This window comes from Ostrea edulis, chromosome 2 (assembly GCF_947568905.1).
Source record: "Ostrea edulis chromosome 2, xbOstEdul1.1, whole genome shotgun sequence".
Taxonomy (NCBI): domain Eukaryota; kingdom Metazoa; phylum Mollusca; class Bivalvia; order Ostreida; family Ostreidae; genus Ostrea; species Ostrea edulis.
Genome location: NC_079165.1, coordinates 45,889,852 through 45,915,369, shown reverse-complemented (window position 1 = coordinate 45,915,369; position 25,518 = coordinate 45,889,852). Strand labels below are relative to the sequence as shown.

General features: G+C 35.7%; 1 protein-coding gene across 1 annotated transcript; it reads left to right on the top strand.

Moving 5' to 3' along the window:
* Window positions 1-31: 31 nt before the first annotated feature.
* Window positions 32-22,722, top strand: LOC125678712 (LETM1 domain-containing protein 1-like). Its single transcript, XM_048917360.2, has 9 exons — window positions 32-207; window positions 2,788-2,969; window positions 3,433-3,545; window positions 3,636-3,715; window positions 9,871-10,060; window positions 11,298-11,399; window positions 12,365-12,493; window positions 15,725-15,821; window positions 19,025-22,722. Exons 1-9 carry the CDS (start codon window positions 152-154, stop codon window positions 19,132-19,134), a joined length of 1,059 nt encoding a protein of 352 aa, XP_048773317.2. The 5' UTR covers window positions 32-151; the 3' UTR covers window positions 19,135-22,722.
* Window positions 22,723-25,518: the final 2,796 nt, after the last annotated feature.

The window sequence follows — 25,518 nt, the reverse complement described above, 5'->3', positions numbered from 1 at the left end:
TAAATTTATGATCGAGCTCGGTAATCGTTTTATTATAAATGACAAAAACATTAGATTCTGAATTGTAGGATCGGAGAAACAGAAAGTGCAGTGTAATATTGTTGTCGAACTTAACATTTACTTTTTACATGGTGAAATCACATAATTAGTTATGTTGTCCCGACAGTTGTTATCTAGACAGCTTTTATTTTCTCTTCACTCAGCAAGGTAATTTTTCATTCAACGTTCGAGGAAATTCGGAATTGGCATGCTGGATACCGGCATGACTTTTTGTTTTGTTTTTAATCGAGTAACTCTACACATTTTGTATCTCTATTGTTTATATTTTGTGAAGTGTCTCTCACTTTCAAGTTGAAGATTCTTTTCTGGAATACTTGAAATTCCTTGGATGGCATGGCCGGACTTAACTTTAATCTTGAAATGTATCATTTTTATACGCCCGTCAAAGTTGGGGTGTATTATGGTATGGCGTCATCCGTCCGTATGTCTCTCTGTCTGTCAAGGCCTTGTGGGCAGGATACAGAACAAACCGTAAGCTCCAGGATTTTACAACTTGGTATATTTTGATCACTATGATGAGAGGAAGATGCATATTGTTTTTCAAGATCAAAGGTCAAGGTCATAGTATCATGTAGAAGGAAAACCTAGTAGGCAACCCTTGTGGGCAGGATACCAACTGATCGGTAAGCTCCAGGATATGACAACTTATTATATATGATCACCATGATGAGAGAAAGATGCCTATTGTTTTTCAAGGTCAGAAGTCATAGTTCAAGGTCATAGTATTACTTAGTAGGAAAACCTTGTAGGCAGGATACAAACTGAACCGTTACCTCCAGAATATTGCAACTTGATCACCATGATGAGAGGAAGATGCCTATTGTTTTTCAAGGTTAGAGGTCAAAGATCAAGGTTGCAGTATCACAGTAGGAAGACCTTGTAGGCAGGATACAAACCAATAAAACCATAAGCTCCAAGATATTGCAAGTTGGTACATTTGATCACCATAATGAGAGGAAGATGCCTATTATTTTTCAAGGTCAAATGTCAAGGTCACAGTATTACTTAGTAGGAAAACCTTGTAGGCAGTATACAGACCAAACTGTTGGAGCTAGGACCGTCAAACTTTGTACACAAATACTTTATATGCCAAATGGAGGATGCTTATTGTTTCTTAAGGTCAAGGTCGTAGTAGCAGGATACAGACCAATTTGTTGGGGCAAGGACCATCAAACTTAGTACACATACATCTTATGCCAAGTGAAAATACTACATAGAGAGTACATGATTTGTCTTGTTTTTACGATGCAAAGAAAGTATTTTGCACCCTGATGATTGCTGATACTACTTGAAGCCAAGTTCTACAAATCATTGTGTAAGAAAAACACCCTATATTAGCAGCTTTTCACGGGCGTATTATGTACTGTTGGTGGTACTCTTGTTCTGGGCTGTAAATTATCTGAAAATTCTATGAAGCATGTTAGTTTCTGTTTCATTACTGTGACCTCTCATAATGGTACCACAACCTGCAGTGTAAATATACCTTCTTCTAATCACTAGTCTGAATTCTGTTCTATTGTGTGCATGAGCTTTGTCTGCTTAACTACCAGCTTTAAAATGTTATGGCTATTTTGCTTTTACTAGGAGCAAACAAGGGGTCCATCTCTTCCTCCCTCCTCTTTCTCCATCCATCCTCTCTCTCTCTCTCTCTCTCTCTCTCTCTCTCTCTCTCTCTCTCTCTCTCTCTCTCTCTCTCTGGATTTTGACCTCTTGTCTAGTACAGCAGTGAAGACATGATAGTCATACATAGAATGGAGTGTTGCATAAAGGAAATTTTGTTTAATTTTTTTCACTACATGGCCTTTGAGGCAAAGATGTGGCCACATTAGGGGTTTAAAATTTACTTTGGAATGTATGTGAAATTTTTTTTTAAAGATTTCCTCTCAAGAACCTCAAATCTACATGCAAATATCCTCATGTAATGTGAATTCCATTTTGTTCAGAACTAGATGAAACTTATCAGAGTAGAGCCACATTGATAGGATTTGTTAAAGTTTTGCACATTATTCACTGTCCTCAACTTATGAGTTTTAAATCCATGTCTTTGTATATGTGGCCCATGGGCCTCTTGTGATGTTGAAAAGATTTTTAATTTTTGTGATTTGTTTTTACTATATAGTGCATGTCAGTAATGGTTGAAAAAAGTGAATCAATTTTATTAAAAAATGCTTTCAGTTAGCATGAAATGTAATGATGTTCAGATAAAGACAAGTCAAGCAATATTTTAGAAATAATCATATCTAAACTGGCCTTGAAGTGTGCAACATACCATCACATACATAAACATACTATCACATACATAAACATACTATCACATCCATAAACATACTATCACATACATAAACATACTATCACATCCATAAACATACCATCACATACATAAACACACTATCACATACATAAACATACCATCACATACATAAACATACTATCACATACATAAACATACTATCACATACATAAACTTACTATCACATCCATAAACATACTATCACATACATAAACATACTATCACATACATAAACATACTATACATAAATGTTATTTCGTAATAAATGTACTATATAATCACATTCATAAACGTTATTTCATGATATAAGAATGCTCAATTGATTATTGATTTAATTGATTATGGTCTTTTGATTCTTTCCAATAATGGATCTGGAAAATTTTCTAATTTCCTATTACTAATAATGATGTTTTTATATCTGGGGTTTTTTTTTGCAGCACACAACTATGTTGCCCTCCACAGAATGATCACAGAGGAATGTATATGATTGGATTTAGGAGTTCAAGTTCATTTGTACAGAGAGCAAAAGATGTGGTGTCAAAGGGCAAAAACGTTTATCTGAAATTTCTGGAAAAACACTTCCCAACACTACACCAGTACCAAATGCAAGTACTAAATGGTATGGTGACAGACACATGATGCATATGTAACTCTTATTTTAAAGATTTATTGGACACATGTGTTTAGCTAAAATTCAATTCAGTCACTTAATGTAACATACATTTATATTTGTGTATATTAAAAAAGAAGTTTTTATGGGACTTATTATGTCCAGTAGATTCAAGTTTTTCAAACCATATCCTCCATTCTACATCAAGAAGTCAAAGTTTTTCATTGGATGATAATTGTATCGGACAAAATCTTTATAAATAAATATCTTCTTAAACTCATCACCTTGCATGCATTGTCAAATTAATATGCAAGTAAACCTCATACATCTTAGACTAAGATTTATTCGATCATACACCTAAGGACCTACTGGGTAGATGGGAGGACATGGAAAGGTATCATTTTAAATTTGTTTCTCATTAGAGTAAGTTGCTGCAGGTGAGTGATATGATCGATGCTACAAATCATTTCAGGTGCAATAGATGTGAAAAGAGACATTGGAAAATTTGTTCAAATAGTCAAAGCAATTCGAACTGGTAGGAAACTGAGCACTTACAGCAGACAAGAACTCATGGCTTACTTGGAGGTAAGAATTTATTCAAGCACTTTATAACTGTATGCTTATAATGACATAGTAGTCAGTCTTTTATTCACAAACCTCATATCTATTTTTTAGATATCGCAGCAGAAGATTAAGGTGGTGCCGGTGGTTACAATCATTGCTATGCCATTCAGTATTTTATTTTTACCAATTTTGTAAGTTACAGATATGATATGAGGGTTGTCCCAATATTCCATAAACAGAGAACAGAACTTTAAAATTATTCAGCTCAATTTTGTTAAAAGTATCAAATTTTCTTCCTGTGCTTTTATGAAATTTCAGTGGTGTATCTAGTTTATAAATAGAACAAACAAGTTTTATTATGATAGTGTTAGGCGGGGCAATATGTGATGTCAAAAATTTACAGCCAAGCCACAATGATGTTGTAGATTCTTCACGTCATATGAAATAATCCAAAGATCTTGTTGAGTAAAATCCTTTACTTTTGTTTAGAATGCATTTTGTACTATGATTTTATAAATTCATAAACATAGACATGACATATAATTCAAAACATTTTCATAACTCATAGAAGTGCCTTTCCTATTCTTTCTCAAAATATTCTCCATCGTGCTCAATATATTTCCTATCCCAGTCACTCAATTTTTCAAACATGCGCTTACCGACAGGTTTTGAAACTTTTGCCCTTTAGTTGGTGGTGTTCTAGGTGTTTTTCAAACAGTATATTCTACCTTTCCCATGGGATCATGATAGTGAAGCTGCGTTTCATAGATTTAACATTATGATTCTATCCAAAAATTGTTCTTGGCTGGATCGGAGTCGCCAAAGAAATTACAGGGAATGCTAATTCTTTGCTTTTCTTCGTTTTTAGCTCACCTGAGCTGAAAGCTCAAGTGAGATTTTCTGATTGCCTGTTGTCCATCATCTGTCCGTCTGTCTGTAAACTTTTTACATTTTCGACTTCTTCTCCAGAACCTCTGGGCCAATTTCAACCAAACTTGGTCAAAAGCATCCTTAGGTGAAGGGCTTTCAAGTTTGTTCAAATAAAGGACCATGTCCCTTTCAAAGGGGAGATAATCACAAATATGCAAAAATAGGGTGGGGTCATTTAAAAATCTTCTTCAGAAGAACCACAGGGCCAGAAAAGCTAAAAATTACATGAAAGCTTCCTGACATAGTGCAGATTCAAGTTTTTTAAAATCATGTTCTCTGGGGGTTGGATGGGGCCACAATAGGGGATCAAATTTTTACATACAAATATATAGGAAAAATCTTTTAAAATCTTCTTCTCAAGAACCATTGGACCAGAAAAGCTGAGATTGACATGAAAGCTTCCTGACATAGTGTAGATTCAAGTTTGTTAAAATCATGGCCCTCGGGGTTTGGATGGGGCCACAATAGGGGATCAAAGTTTTACATACAAATATATAGGAAAAATTTTTTAATATCTTTTTCTCAAGAACCACTGAACCAGAAAAACTGAGATTTATATGAAAGCTTCCTGACATAGTGCAGATTCAAGTTTGTGAAAATCATGGCCCCCAGGGGTAGGATGGGGCCACAATAGGGATCAAAGTGTTACATACAAATATGTAGGGAAAATCATTAAAAATCTTCTTCTGAAAAATCACTGGGCCAGAAAAGTTTACATTCACATGAAAGCTTCCTGACATAGTCCACACTCCTATTTTGAAAAAATCATGGCCTCTGAGAGTAGGTTTAGGCCTCAATAGGGATCAAAGTTTTACATGCGAATATATAGGAAAAATCTTTAGATATGAGCCAAGGTGACTCAGGTGAGCGATGTGGCCCATGGGCCTCTTGTTAACGATCCAAGGTACCCAACATGCACATACCCTCTACACCCCTAAGTTTTCCGATAGCATCCAATGAATGGATGATTTGCTGATTTGTAATGTGTCTTCTATCTCTTTCACTTCCTGTTGTCTTAACAATTTGTGTTATTCAGAATGTCTTCGATTTTCTCATCGTTTTCTTTTGGTCGGCCTCTCTTTCCTGCCTTAGTGTCATCCATCCATGGATATACTATGCCTTTTGAATACTAAAGTGTGAAAACATTTCTGTGCGATTCTGATACTTTCAGCTTCTTGTGAGTCTCTGTAGGTGTCAATTTGTGTTATTGGCAAAATTTATGATTCTTGATGCAATGCCTCTACAGACTACACTGTCGTAAAACAAATCATAGAATCTTTAATATTTATTTCATAATAAAGAAAGAGGTATAGCGCATTTGCTGACGAAAAGGAAAATGGAAAACACCGGTTTCCAATAATAGACTGGCGTGTTATATTTAAATATAAGGCCAATGTTTTTGATGTTTCGTTAACCAAGATAACTAACTGCCGCAGTTTATCATTACTGACATTTATATGAGTCGTTCTTTAATCAATAAACCATTTTCCTATTTGGAATGATGAACAGTACAATATTTTCATAGGTGCATTCATATTACACAACAACCCTTTTACATATGGCATTACTTAACTGACTGTCTTTTTCTGACATGACTGCAGCACCTTTAATAGATTTCATCAGTTCATTTGCCGTTGGTTGATAATTCGAGTGTTTAGCTTTGCCTAAATATCATATGACAGTTGCTACATGAGTTTTTATATTTACTCTTGAGAAGTCAAACTGTGTAACAGTTCTTTTCCTCCCTTGACCTATTTTTACTTATTACATGCTGTGCATTTGTGCCCTTTTTCTTGTAGTATTTGTTTAGCTTTTCGTCAGCCACATTACGTTTGAAAATCCTGTGTACACAGGAACATGTTAGTGTAAACAAACGGAACTACAGTGATCTCAAAATTAATTCCTTTACTTTAAGTCGTAACTTGCAAATATTAGAAGTTATGATGAAAATGATTAATATTTGTTATAATATATGTATCACATTTATAACCCCCCCCCCCCTTCAAGAAAACGACCCAAAAAATGAAAAACAAAAGAAAAAATAGATTGGGAAAATATTGGACTTGAACTCGGAATGTATGGTTTAATTTAAGTGTTAGATTACCGAGCACTTAAACCACTAGGCCACCCAGGCATGTAAGTTTAAAAGTTTAACGTTTGACAGGCTGCTATATCTCAAGGTAAATTTTTAGAACGTTTTTTTCATATTTTATCCATTTTTCAACAAGAGGGCCACCTTAAACCAAATTTCCTCAAATGGACTTATGTACAGTCGTACTCAAGTAAAACAATTTCAGTATTTATACCCCCCGTAACAAGTTGGGGGGGGGTATACTGGAATCGGGTTGTCCGTCCGTCCGTCCATCCGTCCGTCTGTAGACGCAATGGTTTCCGGGCTCTAAAGCATTATCCTTTCCACCTACAGTCACCATATCATACATATGGACTACCCATGGGATGAAGATGTTCCCTATCGATTTTGGGGTCAAAAGGTCAAAGGTCAAGCACACTGGACATCGAAGTAGCAATATGGTTTCCGGGCTCTAAAGCATTATCCTTTCCACCTACAGTCACCATATCATACATATGGACTACCCATGGGATGAAGATGTTCCCTATCAATTTTGGAGTCAAAAGGTCAAAGGTCAAGCGCACTGGACATCGAAGTAGCAATATGGTTTCTGGGCTCTAAATCGTTATCCTTTCCACCTACAGTCACCATATCATACATATGGACTACCCATGGGATGAAGATGTTCTCTATCGATTTTGGGGTCAAAAGGTCAAAGGTCACACGCACTGGACATCGAGGTAGCAATATGGTTTCCATTTAAATTCTTTAATGGCTTTTTTCATCGCATGGAGATGCTGTGTTCCTAGATACCTTTTGGATCATAATACTGAAGTTTTACCTATTACCAACACCCTTTGGGAGATTGGAGTAAGCGGGGGGTATTCTTGGTGAGCATTGCTCACAGTACCTCTTGTTTATTTCTGGTTTAGGATGGCCTTTTGCAACAGTTTGCAATTTTTTAGGCCCATTACGTTACATCTACTATATACTCTATATAATCACGGTGATGTTCATGCTCATCAAATAAAGATACTATCAACATATAGATATCTTTATTAAGTAATTTGGGTAAACAGAAGTATAAACTGACATTGTATAGCAGAATATTTGTAAAAAATGATATTCAAGAAAAAAGTATTTATGTAGGCGAAATTGCATACCAAGTGCGCTATACTCCTTTAGTGGGAAAGTTAAAGAATATATAAGGAATATTCTGATACATGTATATATTTTTGTTTAGAAACTAATTTAGAACATACTATTCCTCTCATGACTCATTGACTGAGATAATTTTACATTGGCTGGTTTTGACATTTTGCTGCCTCCGGGCTTCCTTACATAGGATACTTGTACTTTACATGTTTACTGTAATTGCATACAATATTTTACCGATCATTTTTGCAAATTAAATGTTCTTTTAATGGTACAAGTTTCATTTCTCTTTAACTTCACCTTACTGAAGAACGTTGCTTGTCTACGGTATTTTGGGACAACCCTCGTATACAGATTGCATGTATTCTTTTCAGCTCACTAAATCTTGTCTGTTATTTGTCTGTTGTTCATAAACTTTTCACATCTAAATAAAGCGTCATAACCTCTTCCAAATTTCCAAAAGTAAATGATAACCAAATAGTGAAAATAGAGTGGGTTTTGGGTTTTTCTAAAAAAAAAAAAAAAAAAAAAAACAACATTCTCAAGAATCACAGGACTAGTCATTCCTAAACTTGCCTTACCGGTACATAATGAAGATTTTTAAAAGTTTCTTCAAACTATGATTCCAAAAACCAGGATCGGGCCATGTTTGTACTTGAAATTTTACAAAAGTTATGTAAGAATAATCTTCAAAACATTTCTCATGAACTGCAAGGTAACAAATTGTCAAACTGATATGCAAGTATCCTTGTGTAGTATAGTTTCACATTTGTTCACACTTTAACATCCAGGACATGGCCACAATAGGCTTTATATAGGAATGAAAAGGAAAATTGTTTTCAAAGCTTTTTTTCAAAATCAACAAGGGATTGATAAGCAAACATCCTCGTTTACTGAGATTGGCTTTGTTTACACTGTGGCCCCTGGGACAAAGGTGGGGCTACAACTGGGGTTTGAACTTTTACATAGGAAAATTCTTTTAAAATCTTCTTCTCAAGAACTATTATGGTACAGCTTCTCAAATTGAATTGCAGATATCCTCATGTAGTGTAAGTTCAAGTTTGTTCAACCATGACCTCCAAGGTCTACAATAGGGGTTTAAAGTTGTACATAGGAACATACAGAAATATTACATTATTATATCATTTTACCAAGAAACGCAAGGACACAGTTTGTCAAATTAAAATGCTAGCATCTTTATTAGGTATACAAACATCACACCATGAACCCTTTTTGGGCAAGAGCAGGTCAACTATAAAGGTTTAAAGTTTATTGCAAAATTGTTTTAAAGATCTACTCAAGATCCATGTGCATGGCTATGTATTGATTAATCAGTAAGTATTCTTGTGTAATGTAGATTCAAATTTATTTAAACATGCATGATCTCATGGGCCACATTAGGGTTTTCTCTACTATTAATTATTCAAAATTGTTTCTTCAAAACAAGGAATGTTTAGTTAAAAATGGGAATATGCAACTACTACTTAGGTGATTTATGTGGGCCACAGGCCTCTCATTCATAGATTATTCAAGCTTCATTTATCCAGATGCCAATACAACTACTTTTCCATAATGTACTAAAATATATAACAGACGATCTTAAAACAACATCAACAGACTACATTGAAAAATGAACGATCACCGATGCAAAATCAACAATCATTAACAGAATTGACACTAGATGGCATGCAAAAAGAACAGACGTTATCGGAATTAATGGTAGATGGCGCTTGAGTCTGTAACTTGCCGTAAACATCATAATTAGCTGTGTTTATAATTTGTTTAATATGGCAACCAACAAATCACGCACACACGCCCCTTGGGGTAAAAGTTTGGAAGTCCAATGTGTTAAAACCTGATTTGCTTCATCAGGCATATCCAGAAACCGACAGACTTTGGTCTTGATTTTCATCTTGTGCTGATAAAATAATATAAAATTGTATAAGTCACACATATTTAGAAAGCAATTTAATGTTTTCAGATGAGAGCGTAAAACCCCTAAAATGGTTCTACACGTATTGTCTGCATCTGTCTGACAGTCAGTTGACTAGATGTTATCTGTATAATAACTAGAGAATCCTCTATGTGATAGAGATCAGGCTACTGAGGCAGTTTGATGGAATATGATTAACATTGGGTACGCCAGAGATCTTCACAATCATTTTTATTCATAGACTTGCTTGTTTCCAGATTTACTTGGCCAGGTATTTTTCTAACATCTCACTTCATGTCTGATGCACAGAGGACAAGTGTGGAGATGGATAAACTGGAACACAAACTCAGCTACTGTGAAAAGGTTCTCGATGATTTCGCTCTAAAGGTGGAAAGAATGCCTTCCCATAAAACATCCCGGAGAGCTGCAGAAGAAATTTTGAATAAGGTTGTGGCATGAAGTTGCTTATATATGTAGATGTAAGGTCATACGCGATGTTTCCACCATTTGTTTCTAATACTATGTTTTCATCTCCTTGATATATGAAGAGTTCTTGTATGATTTCCGAATTAGGATAAAATTTTATATTGCGGTAGTACTAGAATTTACCTGGTTAGCTCAGTAATTAGATCATCTAACTTAAGTAATGCAAGGGTCTTGAGTTTGATCTCCAATTGATTCAAAGATTTTTCTCCCCTTCTTTGCTACATTAACTTAGTAAAATCTATTTATTATACAACTTTTTGTAATAAACAAAAGTTGACTCTACATATTTACAGGATCTATCAAAGTATGCTACCTAGTAATATACCCTAAGTTTTTACGAGGAAATTGTAAAATCAATTTTTTTAGTGTGATTGTGTCTTCTATTGAAGGTGGGTTTTTTTGGGCAAATCAATGAAAATATATTTGATTTCAATATGTATTGAATATAAGAGAACAATTGAAAACTGATGGCTATAAGTTCTCTGGATAGAATCTCCCAAAGCTAATCAACCAGAACCAGTTTCTATTCATTTTAGCCACATAAATGTATTGTCATTCTCTTTTGTTTCACAGAATTTGCTAGCTGCAGAACTGTAGCTCTCTGAGAAAATATTGGGACAGATCAGATCTACAGTTCTGCAGATAAGAGTTTACATGGCAATAGATTATCTGATGACATTGAAATATTTGACCCCACCCTTTTATCTAAAAGAAATACAGCCTGATCAACTGTTATGGATATTAATAATTTTTATTCACTGCACCCAAAGGTGCTGTATGCCAAAATTGGTAGCATAGTTTCAGAGAAGGGTAAAAAGTTGAATGGTGACCAAGAATGGTAAGCAGTATTGGATTGTAGTCATAATAGGTCAGTGAATGACCCAACTTAACTGGAGATCAAGTTGAGAACATCTTGACTATTTTACAAAGGAAGGGAACTAAAATGTTAGAATTATAAATATGACAAATTTTGCCGATAAAACTTGAATGTTTACTTTGTTGAACTCTTTACATGGGGCAAGACAAATACAATAGATCTAGCTTAAACATATTGCCTTTGCAGCAGTGGAGTTTATCCAAAAGATAGGCAGGCAAAATATGATTTGTACACATCCATTTTGTACAAATTATGATTTTTACAAAGTCAGAATACAAATATTTGTTCTAAATGACAACTTGTAACTGAATTCTGTGACAGATTGAAGACGGAGTCACCATACGCCCCCATGATGCTCTTCACGTCGCTGACATCTTTGAAGACAGAAAATACAGTATGCATAATATACCATATAGATACAGAGTAAGTCGATTAGCACATTTTACAGGTTTAAAGCTCATCATTCAAATTATCTTCCTTCTGTTCACCTGCCTTACACTTTTGACATTTTAAATTTCATCATGTTGAGTCACCTAATGAGGCTCACACCAAAAGTGCTCTTTAGGCAAAACATTTATTTACCAATGATTGGGTGATTCAGAGAAAGTGGACTTGTTTACCAGTAAAGATCTTAAACCAGTGCTGTTATACAGTAATGGAATGCAACATGGCCACCATTGCCTTCTCATAAGACTTTGAATTAAAGTTGTATGTCTTGACTGTTCTATTAGATGTTGCAGTCATTGCTTTTGATAACTAAAAGTTGATGGCATCTAGTTCAGAGTTTAAAAGATGTACTGAGTATGCAACACTTCTAACCAGGTTTCTGAGGTGACAGTTACGGCCCATGTTTCTGAAGTGTGATACTAAGGTGATTGTTACATCCCATGTTACTGATGTGTGATACTGAAGTGACTGTTACGGCCCATATGTTTCTGATGTGTGATACTAAAGTGACAGTTACCGCCCAAGTGTCTGATGTGTGATACTAACGTGACAGTTATGGCCCATGTGTCTGATGTGTGATACTAAAGTGACTGTTACGGCCCAAGTGTCTGATGTGTGATACTAACGTGACTGTTACGGCCCATATGTTTCTGATGTGTGATACTAAGGTGACTGTGACGGCCCATGTTTCTGATGTGTGATTCTAAAGTGACTGTTATGGCCCATGTTACTGATGTGTGATAATAAAGTGACAGTTACGGCCCATATGTTTCTGATGTGTGATACTAACGTGATTGTTACAGCCCATGTTCCTGATGTGTGATACTGAGGCGACTGTGATGGCCCATGGGCCTATTATTACTTAAACAATTCTTGTATTCAAATGTTTAAAAGTGTTTGATAGTACCTGTTTAATAATTATTGTTGCATGTTCATTTTAGATGCATCTAGCACACTGTAATGAACTTCGAATCAAAAACATGACCAAAGATACACAAATCCAGTTCTTCATTGACAAAGCGCTGGCAAAAGATACATCATCAGTATTAACTGATTCAGAGCTGAAATGGGTAAGTTGTTGTAACTGCTTGTACAGTAAAACTTGTTTTTCATAATCATGGTCACAGTAAAGTACTGGTTATATTGAAAAGACAAGATAGCTCCTGCTGGTAGACAGGAACAAGTAATGCTATGATCAATATAATGTCACTCGTCATGTTTACACTATAAAACTCTCAGTGTCTGTTTGTCTGCAATTCCACATAAACGTGCCAAAAGTGAAACAAAATTTGCACTAATTTATAGATAACTTTCCATTATATAACAACATACCAAACATCAAGTTAATATTTGCAAAGATATTGAAAAAGATTCCAGAAAACTATGACGTCTACAAAATCCAATGCCCATAACTCTATTGAAGTCAGATTAATTTGAACAAAACTTAATCTTGATCTGATAACATCTCTATTGCCAAATTGGATGTAAAACAACGAACAATCGGTCTGTATCTGGATGTGTTATCAGCAAGCATACAGCAAGGCTACAGCTACTAGTATCATGGATGGACAGAAAAAAATAATGTTATATGCTCTGGCCATTTCGTGATGGAGCCATAAAATGAATTTTATTCTCCCAAAAATTAAATATAGAAATATTAAAAATTGTAGATATAATGACAAAGCCATGTTCATGGGCCCTTGATATGATTATGCTCATTGTTAATCTCAGTTGAAAGACTTTTAAAAGGTACTTTTTCCACATCCTCATGTTTGTCAACATTTCATATTCAATGTCACAAAATAGAGTAAAGAATTCTTTAGTCCACTACTGATGAAATAGAGAAAACTACAGGTTTCATCTATATCTGTCCATTCATCAATTAGTCTGTCCTTCTTTATTATTATCCCCCCTTCAAAGAAGAGTGGCATATTGCTTTGCACTTGTCAGTCGGTTGGTATGTATGTCGGTCAGTCGGAAGACCACATGTTGTTCAAGCAATATCTTGAGAACCATTCATTTGATCATAATGATATTTCGTATGTGGGTTGTTTATGTGTAGAGGAGGACCCTTATAGATTTTGAGGTCAAAAGGTCAAGGGTCAATCCACTCTAAGCATAGGAAGATATTGTCCATCCATTATCTTGAGAACTCCTTCCTTGACAGACATCAAACTTAGTACACTGGTACATCGAGAGGTGTAGATGACATCTATTGATTTTGAGGTCACATGGTCAAAGGTCAAGGGTCAAACTGGACATAGGAATATACTGTTTCCTCAATATGTTGAGAACCCTTTGCTTGACAGATATCAAACTTGGAACACTGGAACATCCTAAGGAGTACATGACCTCTAATGATTTTGAGAGGTACGTTACATGGTCAAGGGTCAAACTGGATATAGGAAGATGCTGTCCACTCAATATTTTGTCTGTAAAAACTTTAACCTTGACCATAACTTTGGAAAAGTTATATTGCTGGGACTTTCATATTTCACATCTGTCTTCCTTGTGATAAGACCTTTCTGTTGGTTTCAAAATTGTTGACCTCAGGATCTTCACCTCGGAATTAGACCTATTTTTGAAAAACATTTGAATGGTTAGAGCTTAAGGCTTTCATATTTCATGTGTGTATTCCTTGTGATAATTCCTTTCTGTTGGTACATGAATTATTTTGCTACCATACATGGGCATCGGTGTTTAACAAACACATCTTGTTATACACCCGTCATTAGACAGGACGTATTATGTTATAGCACCATCCGTGCATCTGTCTGGTTAGCTGTCCATCAGAGGTAATGTTTTCCAGAATTTTTCCATAACAGATGCATGTACAGCTTTGAAATTTGGTTACAATATCTCCCTCAAGAAGTGTAATACTGAGTATGCATTTCAGCTGGATTGGTGCATCATGACCTACTTTAGGACTAAAAGTAGGTTAAACAGTTTTCCGGATTTTTTTCGTTACAGATACAGATGTTGCCCTGAAGTATAGTAATAAACTTCCTCTTGGAGGAATACAAGTTCAGTTTGCATTTTAGCTGGATTGGTCTGTCCTTGACCTACTTTAGGACTAAAAGTAGGTCAAACAGATTTCCAGACTTTTTTCGTTACAAATTCAGATATTGCCCACAAATTTTGTCACAAACTCCCTCTCAGAGAAGTACATAATCAGTTCACATTTCCACTGGATGGGTGTACTGTGACCTACTTTAAAACTTAAAGTAGGCAAAAAGGTTTTCCAGATTTTTTTTCGTTATGGATACAGGTATTGCCCTGAAATTTTGTCACAACCTCCCTCTCAGAGAAATACATAATTAGTACACATTTCAACTTATTGGTGCACCTTGACCTACTTTAGGACTGAAAGTAGGTCAAAAAAATTCCTGGACTTTTTCTCATCATGGATACAGATATTGCAACCTCCCTCTCAGAGAAATACATAATCAGTTAACACATCAAATAGATTGGTGCACCATGAACTACTTTAAGGCTTTTCTACTCAGGATGTGTGTGACATCAATTCAGAGTGGATAATGTGCTTACAGGTTGAATTTTACTGTCCGACAGGTGTATGTTGTACCAATTGCAGTACTCTTGTTTAGATTATTTTGCAGTTGTAATTTTTGCATATTTTTCCTATCCACAAAACATGGACAATCTCAGAAAATACCCATTATATGGTCATCTTATATTTAGGGCCAAATATATGCTTGATTATGTTAATTTCCTTTATTGCTTAGACATAACTTTAGTTCTGCACCTCTAATTCTGTGTTTAAGATCTAGATTTAAGAACATTCGAGACATGTCGAGACGTGTCTGACATTTCTCTAAAGTTACATTTTTACTTGTAACAATCTGGAACTAGCAAAATATGCTGACTCTAAAGCAGATATTGTAATATACCCTAAGATTTTTTGTAGAAATGAGATAGAGTGTAAGTGAATTATATGCAAAATGTCACCAAAAACGATATATTAAATTACGAAACATTGTGTATGACCTTCTTGTGAAAGCTGTCGTGAATATTTTCGATATGAAAACTGGATTTGATCATACATGTATATTAATCATGTGTGAATGACATGAATGTGATTATATTTCATCTCATCTGATGTACCAGCATTCAGTGTTTTATGATAAGTATACTTAATAGTTACAAATTGTGTTATTCATACAAAGGCTGTGGATTATTTTCAATTTATCAATGTTTCAATATGCTATATTTTTCATCCAATACACAATATAGATGAAATCATTTATATCTAGTATATATGTATTTTCTCCGCCCCAAATTAGGCTTGCTTCAAACGTGGAGTGAACCCAACAGTGATGTCAAGAGGTGAACAAGTGAACTTCCTAAACAGATGGAATGAATTCACAAACCTAGTCAATGGTAAGGATCCTGTCATCTGTTTCATGGTGTTAAATGCACACAAAACCTCAGCACTTATTTTTTAGCTCACCTGAGCTAAAGTTCAATTGAAGTTTTGATCAAAATTTGTCAATATCGTTAACTTTTCATATTTTTAAGTTTTTCTCCAGAAAAAAAAGGTTAATGTCAACCAAACTTGCTCCAAAATATCCAAAGGAGAAGGGCATTCATGACAAGTTTGTTCAGATTTAGGGGTGCTACTTCTTTTCAATGAGAGATAATTGTAGGGTAGTTAGTAAGAATAGACTTTAGTGTTTAAAGAACCACAAAACCAGAAAAGTCAAAATTATGACATAATGAAAAAAACACATGACATAATAAGTGAACATATGACATAATGAGAAAAGCACATGACAGAATGCACAAGTCATGTCATAGTGGTAAATGCACATGACAGAATGCACAAGTCATGTCATAGTGGTAAATGCACATGACAGAATGCACAAGTCATGTCATAGTGGTAAATGCACATGACAGAATGCACAAGTCATGTCATAGTGGTAAATGCACAAGTCATGTCATAGTGGTAAATGTACATCACAGAATGCACACAAGTCATGTCATAGTGGTAAATGTACATCACAGAATGCACAAGTCATGTCATAGTGGTAAATGCACATCACAGAATGCACAAGTCATGTCATAGTGGTAATTGCACATCACAGAATGCACAAGTCATGTCATAGTGGTAAATGCACATCACAGAATGCACAAGTCATGTCATAGTGGTAAATGCACATCACAGAATGCACAAGTCTTGTCATAGTGGTAAATGCACATCACAGAATGCCCAAGTCATGTCATAGTGGTAAATGTACATCACAGAATGCACAAGTCATGTCATAGTGGTAAATGCACATCACAGAATGCACAAGTCTTGTCATAGTGGTAAATGCACATCACAGAATGCCCAAGTCATGTCATAGTGGTAAATGCACATCACAGAATGCACAAGTCATGTCATAGTGGTAAATGCACATCACATAATGCACAAGTCATGTCATAGTGGTAAATGCACATCACAGAATGCACAAGTCATGTCATAGTGGTAAATGCACATCACAGAATGCACAAGTCATGTCATAGTGGTAAATGTACATCACAGAATGCACAAGTCATGTCATAGTGGTAAATGTACATCACAGAATGCACAAGTCATGTCATAGTGGTAAATGCACATCACAGAATGCACAAGTCATGTCATAGTGGTAAATGCACATCACAGAATGCACAAGTCATGTCATAGTGGTAAATGCACATCACAGAATGCACAAGTCATGTCATAGTGGTAAATGCACATCACAGAATGCACAAGTCATGTCATAGTGGTAAATGCACATCACAGAATGCACAAGTCATGTCATAGTGGTAAATGTACATCACAGAATGCCCAAGTCATGTCATAGTGGTAAATGCACATCACAGAATGCACAAGTCATGGCATAGTGGTAAATGCACATCACAGAATGCACAAGTCATGTCATAGTGGTAAATGTACATCACAGAATGCCCAAGTCATGTCATAGTGGTAAATGCACATCACAGAATGCCCAAGTCATGTCATAGTGGTAAATGCACATCACAAAATGATGAATGCACATGATATAATGATAAATGCACATGACATAATGATAAAGCACATGACATAATGGTTGAGCGATTGTTTTACGTCCCGTCGAGAATTTTTCACCCATATTCAGACGTCACCAGCTTTAGGTGAAGTACCACGAATTTAGACCTATGTTTAGCGCTCAGGGGCTTAGCAGTGAGGGTTCATTAGTGTGCCAATGCCTGCCATAACATGGTCAAAATTTGTCTGTTGTCACATTGTCACATTTTCATGCTAAGCCCCTGAGTGCTACCATAATTTTAACCAAAGGATGGCAGATAAAATAGTAAACTCAAAATTTAGAAAATGTCCATCAGTTTCAAAATGGTTGTCAAAAAATTTGTCAAATTTTGATAGTCTCGTGCAACCAGACGCTCTGCTTTTTCCGTAAATATCCGGAGATTTACGGAGATAGCCGAGCGTCTGGTTGAATGAGACTACAAATTTTGATTGTATTCTGATCTCAATGAAATTTTGTATGTAGGGGGTAGTTGAGGATGGAAAATAATGTAAAACTCAAAAAAAAATTCAAAATGGCAGGAAATTGATATGTAGTTGAGGATGGGAATAAAATGGTGAACTCCAATTCTGAAAATAACTGCCAAATATACATCGATTATATATATTAAACATTTTCTGATCACAATGAAATTTGGAAAATTGGGATGACACACATAAAATTATAAACTCAGATTATTTTATAAATTTTCAAAATGGCCACCGAAAACATCAATTTTTTAATAATGTTTGATCTCAACAAAATTTAGTGTGTAGTGATAGTTGAGGATGGCACATAAAATGATAAACTCGAAATGGCCAAAATTGTGTCAAATTTCTAGATAAAACTAAAATGCCCAAAAAAATTTCAACAATTTCTGAAAAAGGTTTTAAAAGAATTTCCAGGATTGTACATGTCCTAATAGATACAATCAAAAATCCATGTAGGTTAATGTATCTTCATAATAAGTGTTTGAAACGTATAATTTCCAGTTGGTTGGATAGGTTTAATATGTAAAGTATAGTGTCTCCATTAATATGTAGTGAGGGGAATTGACTTGCAGGGTTTTGCAAGAGGAGTGCAAGTCTAAAAACAACAGTCAGTTTGTTCATTTTGCATAAAGTGGACTGTGTCACTTAGAGCAATTTTCTTCGCGGTTCACTTGGTGTTTGTTTGGGAGACTTTCGTAACAGCACTCTGTTGCAATCATTACTTGTTCTACTGTATTGATATTGATTAGTGCCCCCACCCTTATGCATGTACATGCTTCTGGGACTTTCAACTTTCAAAAATCAAGACTTCAATTTAAATACTGTACAACTTATCTGCTACTGGTAATACTCTCTATATTTTTGTGTATTTACTATGTTGTTTTGATGATTTGAAATAATATATCAACAAACACGATTTGAATGGATTATTTTATTGTAAAGAAAAGTATAAGAATTATGATTTAATATAAAAACATTTATTGCAGTTAAAATTCCACTGCAAATATTTCAAAACAATATGAAGTGGTATTTTTTATAGCTGTTGTATCTTTGAATTCTGTTTCAGAAACACATATGCCCTTGCTGCTGCATGGTGTAGTTTTCCTAGGTTACAACCACCCCAGTAACCGCAAAATGAAAGAAAAGCTTGCATTGAAATGGAAACAGAAATCCTAGAATTAGTTGGAAATTATTGACAAAATTATCAAAGGAGACTAATTTGTAGACTGTTCATCACAAATTTTCTTCTCAGTGCCACTTTCTTTATGGAAGTGTGTGGCTGGTACCTGATTAGCTGCAGAACTGTAGCTCTCTGAAAATATATATTGTGACAGAATCAGTTCCATCACAATATTTTTTCAGAGAGTTACAGTTCTGCAGCTAGTGCCTAATTGTTTGTTATATATTGATTTATGTTCTTCGTGAAGCAAGATGTAATACATGTATCTATCAGTTTAGCTCACCTGGCCTATAAGCTATGGTGAACTTTTCTGTTCAAAGCTTGACCATTGACAATGTAACTCTTTAATATTGATATACCAGTACACAAGATGTGCTTTACAAATTGAATTCCAACACTGCTTTGACAGTTATTGTGCTTCAATTAAAATTCCATGATTTGCATATTTCAACCTCAATGATGCAAACCATCAAGTGAAACATCCCAAGCGACACGAGAGGTGATAGAATATGTGTAGTACAAATGTTTTTATAACAAACTGATTTGTCAATTTCAACTCCTCAAAATTTTTTAAAGTTTTCAACAGATCTAGTTATAAATAAGGATCACTATATGTTGATTGATTAATGAAAATAATGAAGTTTGATTCCATCCATGATTAATTTATAATTAGTTATCTAAAGCCAATTGTAAATGCATATATTACACAGGGTTTCTAGATGTTTCAGTTTTATTCAGGTTCAACCTTAAAAAATTATAGGTGGTTTGGCCTATTGAAAATGTTTTTGCACCAATCTAATGTTTTGTCCAACACGTAAGGCTCAATAAAAAAAAATACTTTTTAACAATCTTTTAAAATATAACATGTTTGACTTTCCCAAAGTCATAGTATTATTTTTAATCAAGCTTGGATATTCAAATTTGTTCAAATTTGAGTTCATACTTCCTGCCATTGGAAGGCTGTTATTAGTCCCCTACCAACAGAGTCAAACAGGAATACTAGGGATCATTAAAGATTTTCTCTATAGAACCACTTGGTCAGAAATAATAAAACTTAGAAATAAATAGTATATGAAAGCAATTTAAGAATTCAATTTGTTGAAAGCATGATTCCAAGGCACTTGTTTCATTAAAGTTGCGAAATTCTGAACAATCTTGTGTTTTATTGGTATTTGTTGTTTTGGTTCCCACAATGAGAACAGTGCCGTGGTTGAAGTTTTTAGCTCACCTGAGCTGAAAGCTCAAGTGAGCTTTTCTGATCACCCGTATTCCGGCGTCCGTCCGTCCGTCTGTAAACTTTTCACATTTTCAACTTCTTCTCAACAACCACTGGGCCAATTTCAACCACAGTTGGCACAAAACATCCTTCGGTAAAGGGAATTTTAAATTGTTAAAATAAAGGGCCAGGCCACCTTCCAAGGGGAGATAATCAAGAAAAGGTAAAAATAGGGTAGGGTCATTAAAAAATCTTCTTCTCAAGAACCACTGGGCCAGAAAAGATGAAATTTATATGACAGCTTCCTTATATAATGCAGATTCTAAATTGTTAAAATCATGGCCCCCGGGGGTCGGATGGGGCCACAATAGGGGATCAAAGTTTTACATACAAATATATAGGGAAAATCTTCTTCTCAAGAACCACTGAGCCAGAAAAGCTGAGATTTATATGAAAGCTTCCTTATATAATGCAGATTCTAAATTGTTAAAATCATGGCCCCCGGGGGTCGGATGGAGCCACAATAGGGGATCAAAGTTTTACATACAAATATATAGGAAAAATCTTTTAAAATCTTCTTCTCAAGAACCACTGAGCCAGAAAAGCTGAGATTTATATGAAAGCTTCCTGATATAGTGCAGATTCTAAATTGTTAAAATCATGGCCCCCGGGGGTCGGATGGGGCCACAATAGGGGGTGAAAGTTTTACATACAAATATATAGCAAAAATCTTTAAAAATCTTCTTCCCAAGAACCACTGAGCCAGAAAAGCTGAGATTTATATGAAAGCTTCCTGATATAGAACAGATTCTAAATTGTTAAAATCATGGCCCCCGGGGGTCGGATGGGGCCACAATAGGGGGTCAAAGTTTTACATACAAATATATAGGAAAAATCTTTAAAAATCTTCTTTCCAAGAACCACTGAGCCAGAAAAGCTGAGATTTATATGAAAGGTTCCTGATATAGAACAGATTCTAAATTGTTAAAATCATGGCCCCCGGGGATCGGATGGGGCCACAATAGGGGTCAAAGTTGGTTTTTTTGTTTGTTTGTTTTGTTGTTTTTTTTTTTGGTTTTTTGTTTGTTTGATATAGTGCAGATTCAAGTTTGTTAAAATCATGGACCCCGGGGATTGGATGGGGCCTCAAGGGGGCATCAAAGTTTTACATACAAATTTATAGGAAAAATCTTTAAAAATCTTCTTCTCAAAAACCACTGAGCCAGAAAAGCTGAGATTTATATGAAAGCTTCCTGATATAGTGCAGATTATAAATTGTTAAAATCATGGCCCCCGGGGGTCGGATGGGGCCACAATAGGGGGTGAAAGTTTTACATACAAATATATAGGAAAAATCTTCTTCCCAGAACCACAAAGCCAGAAAAGCTGAGATTTATATGAAAGCGTTCTGATATAGTGCAGATTCAGGTTTGTTAAAATCATGGCCCCCTGGGGTAGGATGGGGCCACAATAGGGGATCAAAGTTTTACATACAAATATATAGGGAAAATCTTTAAAAATCTTCTTCTCAAGAACCATTGGGCCAAAGAAGTTCACATTTACATGAAAGCTTTCTGACATAGTGTAGATTCAAGTTTGCAAAAACCATGGCCTCCAGGGGTAGGTTTGGGGCCATAATAGGGACTATGGTTTTACATGCGAATAGATATGGAAAATCTTCTGATATGGACCAAGGTGACTCAGGTGAGCGATGTGGCCCATGGGCCTCTTGTTTAAGTTGCTAGAACTTGTAACCAATCCCTTTGTATATTTTTGTGCAATAACATATGTTCAAATCGAATCAAGTCGAAAGCAATATGTTTTACATGGGAATAGAATAGTAAAATTTTGTAAAGTCTTTTTTAAAATCTTCAAACTGTTTGGATTACCACTGAGTTGACTAGCAATAAAATGGTAAAAGATTTAGATTATTTATATATACATATAGGGGGAGAGAGAAATCCACACAGGTACCTGTAGTAGTAGTAGCCTTGTTACATGTGTAACCAATTCATAATACTCCTGATGAAGATAGAAACTAGTTGAGTATATGCAATCAGCTTTGTGATATTTTATTTGACATTTTATGATCATGTATATTTATATATGTTACGTACAAGTATCCTAGTGTATTGTACATGTGTCATATTACCACAACAAGTGTATGGGATCCAGACTGTGTCTGCACAGGAAGAAGAAGAATGTGTTCCAGGGGTCTCTGTCATTGTAATAAACTGTACTATAAATCAACAATATAGTATGCTTACATGTAATTGAGTATGCATTTTGGAGAAATGATACCACTAGTTCATGTATTCTAAATTGATCTTTTTCGAATACTTTGAGTAAAAACGTTTTTACAGTTATACTTGTACATGTTTTAAGTTGTTGTTGCTTGGAGTGTATTTTTGTATCAATCAATAGATATAAATATTTAGTCAAAAGCAGCAGTACCTTTCCTGAATGGATAAAAAGTAGTTTTAATTCTCAGTCACTCTTCCACTGGGTCCCATACAATATTTTCTGCATACAATGGATAATTACATTTTTTGCAAATCAAGGTATCGCAGAGGTCTAAAACTACCATGTGTAGCAGTTGAATATTTGGTGACCGCCCAGTATTCCAATAGTCCGATGGCCCGATAGTCCGACGGTCCGGTAGTCCGACACTCCGATAATTTGTGGCCACATATATAAGAGATCGCTATGTAATAGGCAGCAGAAAACAGGATTAAGTGCCGTGTGCCAGAGCGATTTTTTTACGTCACAAGAGCAAAACATCGCACAGTGGGAAAACTTTGAACGGGTTCGACCTACATCGGGTACCTGTAAAGTGCGAAACGAAATCTAACGAAACGTAACCCACCGAAACGAGACGAAACCCACCAAAACGAGACGAAACAGATTGTATAACCGAACTCTATTAATTATAATAATTAAAATTAAGCCCCTGTTAAAGTTACCACATATAAATAAAATTCGCCTCCCCATTGATGCAAGCTTTCGGCTTGACAGATACAAAGTTTTAAAAGTTGGAAGGGGGTGAGTAAGCACAAAGTTCATATCCGAAGTTATTTGAATACCATGTGCAATTAGTTTCGGATCCATAAATTTTAGAACAGAGGGTTACAATTCGGCATAAATACACGTTTCAGTATTTTTTGCTCTAAAGACAAATCTATGTATACATGTGGATACTGTGTATTTGTATGTAGTATATCAAACGGTGGATTCTGAGTATGTCTTCCCGTTCTCTTTGTAATTTCTGCTTCCCTTGTTCATAAGCCTTCTGAGTTTACAAAATGCTGACCTCCTCCTGATATTATTGCATAAAAAATTCTGTTTTCCGTCCCGTTTTCAATTCCCCGTCTTAGCAACACCACAAATGTATAGAGTTATATTAAGACTCACTACATATCAATAATAATTTTTAATAGCACATGTATATATATCTTACCTAATTGCATTCATATAATATGGTATACTATGTAACTTTTTCCATTATTGAAAGTACTCGAACCTCAGCAGTTAGAGATAAAATAAAAGGTTAAGAGCTCTTCCTGCTTTCAAATTTCTCAGACACCAGTTTCTTCAAATAATGTATCTATGCCCAAAGGCGGATCCAACGCCAGCGACCCCACCCCTTGTTTAGTGTGTTTCACCAGACCTCTGAGACTGTAACTCTCCATTCTGAAATTTATTGATCTGAAACTAATTGCACATGGTATTTAATCAACTTCAGATATGTACATTTTGCTTACTCACCACCTCCCCCCTTTCCAGCTTTTAAAACTGTATCAGTCAAGCTGAAAGCCTACATCAAAGGGGAGGCGAATTTTATTTATATGTGGTAATTTTCACAGGGGCGTAAGATACCATTTCTAATAAAAGAGTTCGGTTATACAATCTGTTTCGGTGGGTTTCGTTTCGGAAGATTTCGTTTCGTTTCGCACTTTACAGGTACATCTACATGTATATATTTCGGCATCGTCGGAAACCCATGGTTAACTACGCTTCGTTCCTTTCTCCATCACCCGTGGGTTCATTCATTCCTACTCGCTGTGTGTCTGTCTGTATGTATGTATGCTGAACTTAAGGAACATTTTCATCGTGTCTTTATAGAGAGCTATGTAGATACATGTAGGTATACATATATATATACAGATATCTATAGGCTTGTAGGGAGGGCTGACAGCGGATACTCGTCAGGGAGGGGGGGGGGGGAGGGGAGGGCCTGATCCCCTCCCCATTTTTTTAAATTTTTCCCTTTCTTCTTTTTTTACATGTTAAAACTCTTTTTGGTCTGGCTGCCCCCCCCCCCCCCCCCCCCACCAATCCTTTTTGGCTGGCCCCCAGCTTCCCCCTTTCAAAAACGAGACCACGCGCCTGCTCGTGCCCCTTAACACTTTCAAAGGTAGGGGGTGGGGACAAGAGTATGTATTTACTGTATGTGCCCCCTCCTTACACTTCTGGGACCCCAAACGAGATCCTCATCTTTATAATAAATGTTGTTTGATAACATCCTCCCCTTAATTCTAGTGCAAGAAATTTCTGTTCAAAAATTGTTATTTGCTATAAAGAAAGGTATACCATAAAATTGGTATAAAATTCGGATATCCAGATTTGCGTTGAAAAACTAAGATAGGCTCTGATTGGCGCACAATTGCATTATTATCGTCCCATACAAAAATTGATTTCCTTATTGATTGTGTTATGCCCCGTTATACAGAAAATTTTCATTCAATAAACTTTTGCCCGGGAATGGGGGGAGGGGGGGGGGGGCTTGAGGCCTACTTCAAACTTTTAAGACTGAGCAGGGTGTAGGGATTCCTACCATATTTAGCTTGTTATTTCAGGGGTTGGGGGTGATTATCTAGGTTACCGTCGCCATCTTCATGACGTTTATATGGAAAATTTTGGAATTGAATTCCATTTTAGCATGTGCCCCAATCTAAGTTTTGTGCTCCCCTACCAACACTTTACGATGTTTGACTACGGCATTGGCGTTGCCTTATAGCTAATAACAAATTCGTCCGAACAAATTACCAATTTGTCCGAACAAATAGCTAATTCGTCGAACGAATTACTAATTTGTCCGAACAAATTGCTAATTTGTCCGAACGAATGTCTATTTCGTCCGAACAAATCGGTAATTCGTCCGAAC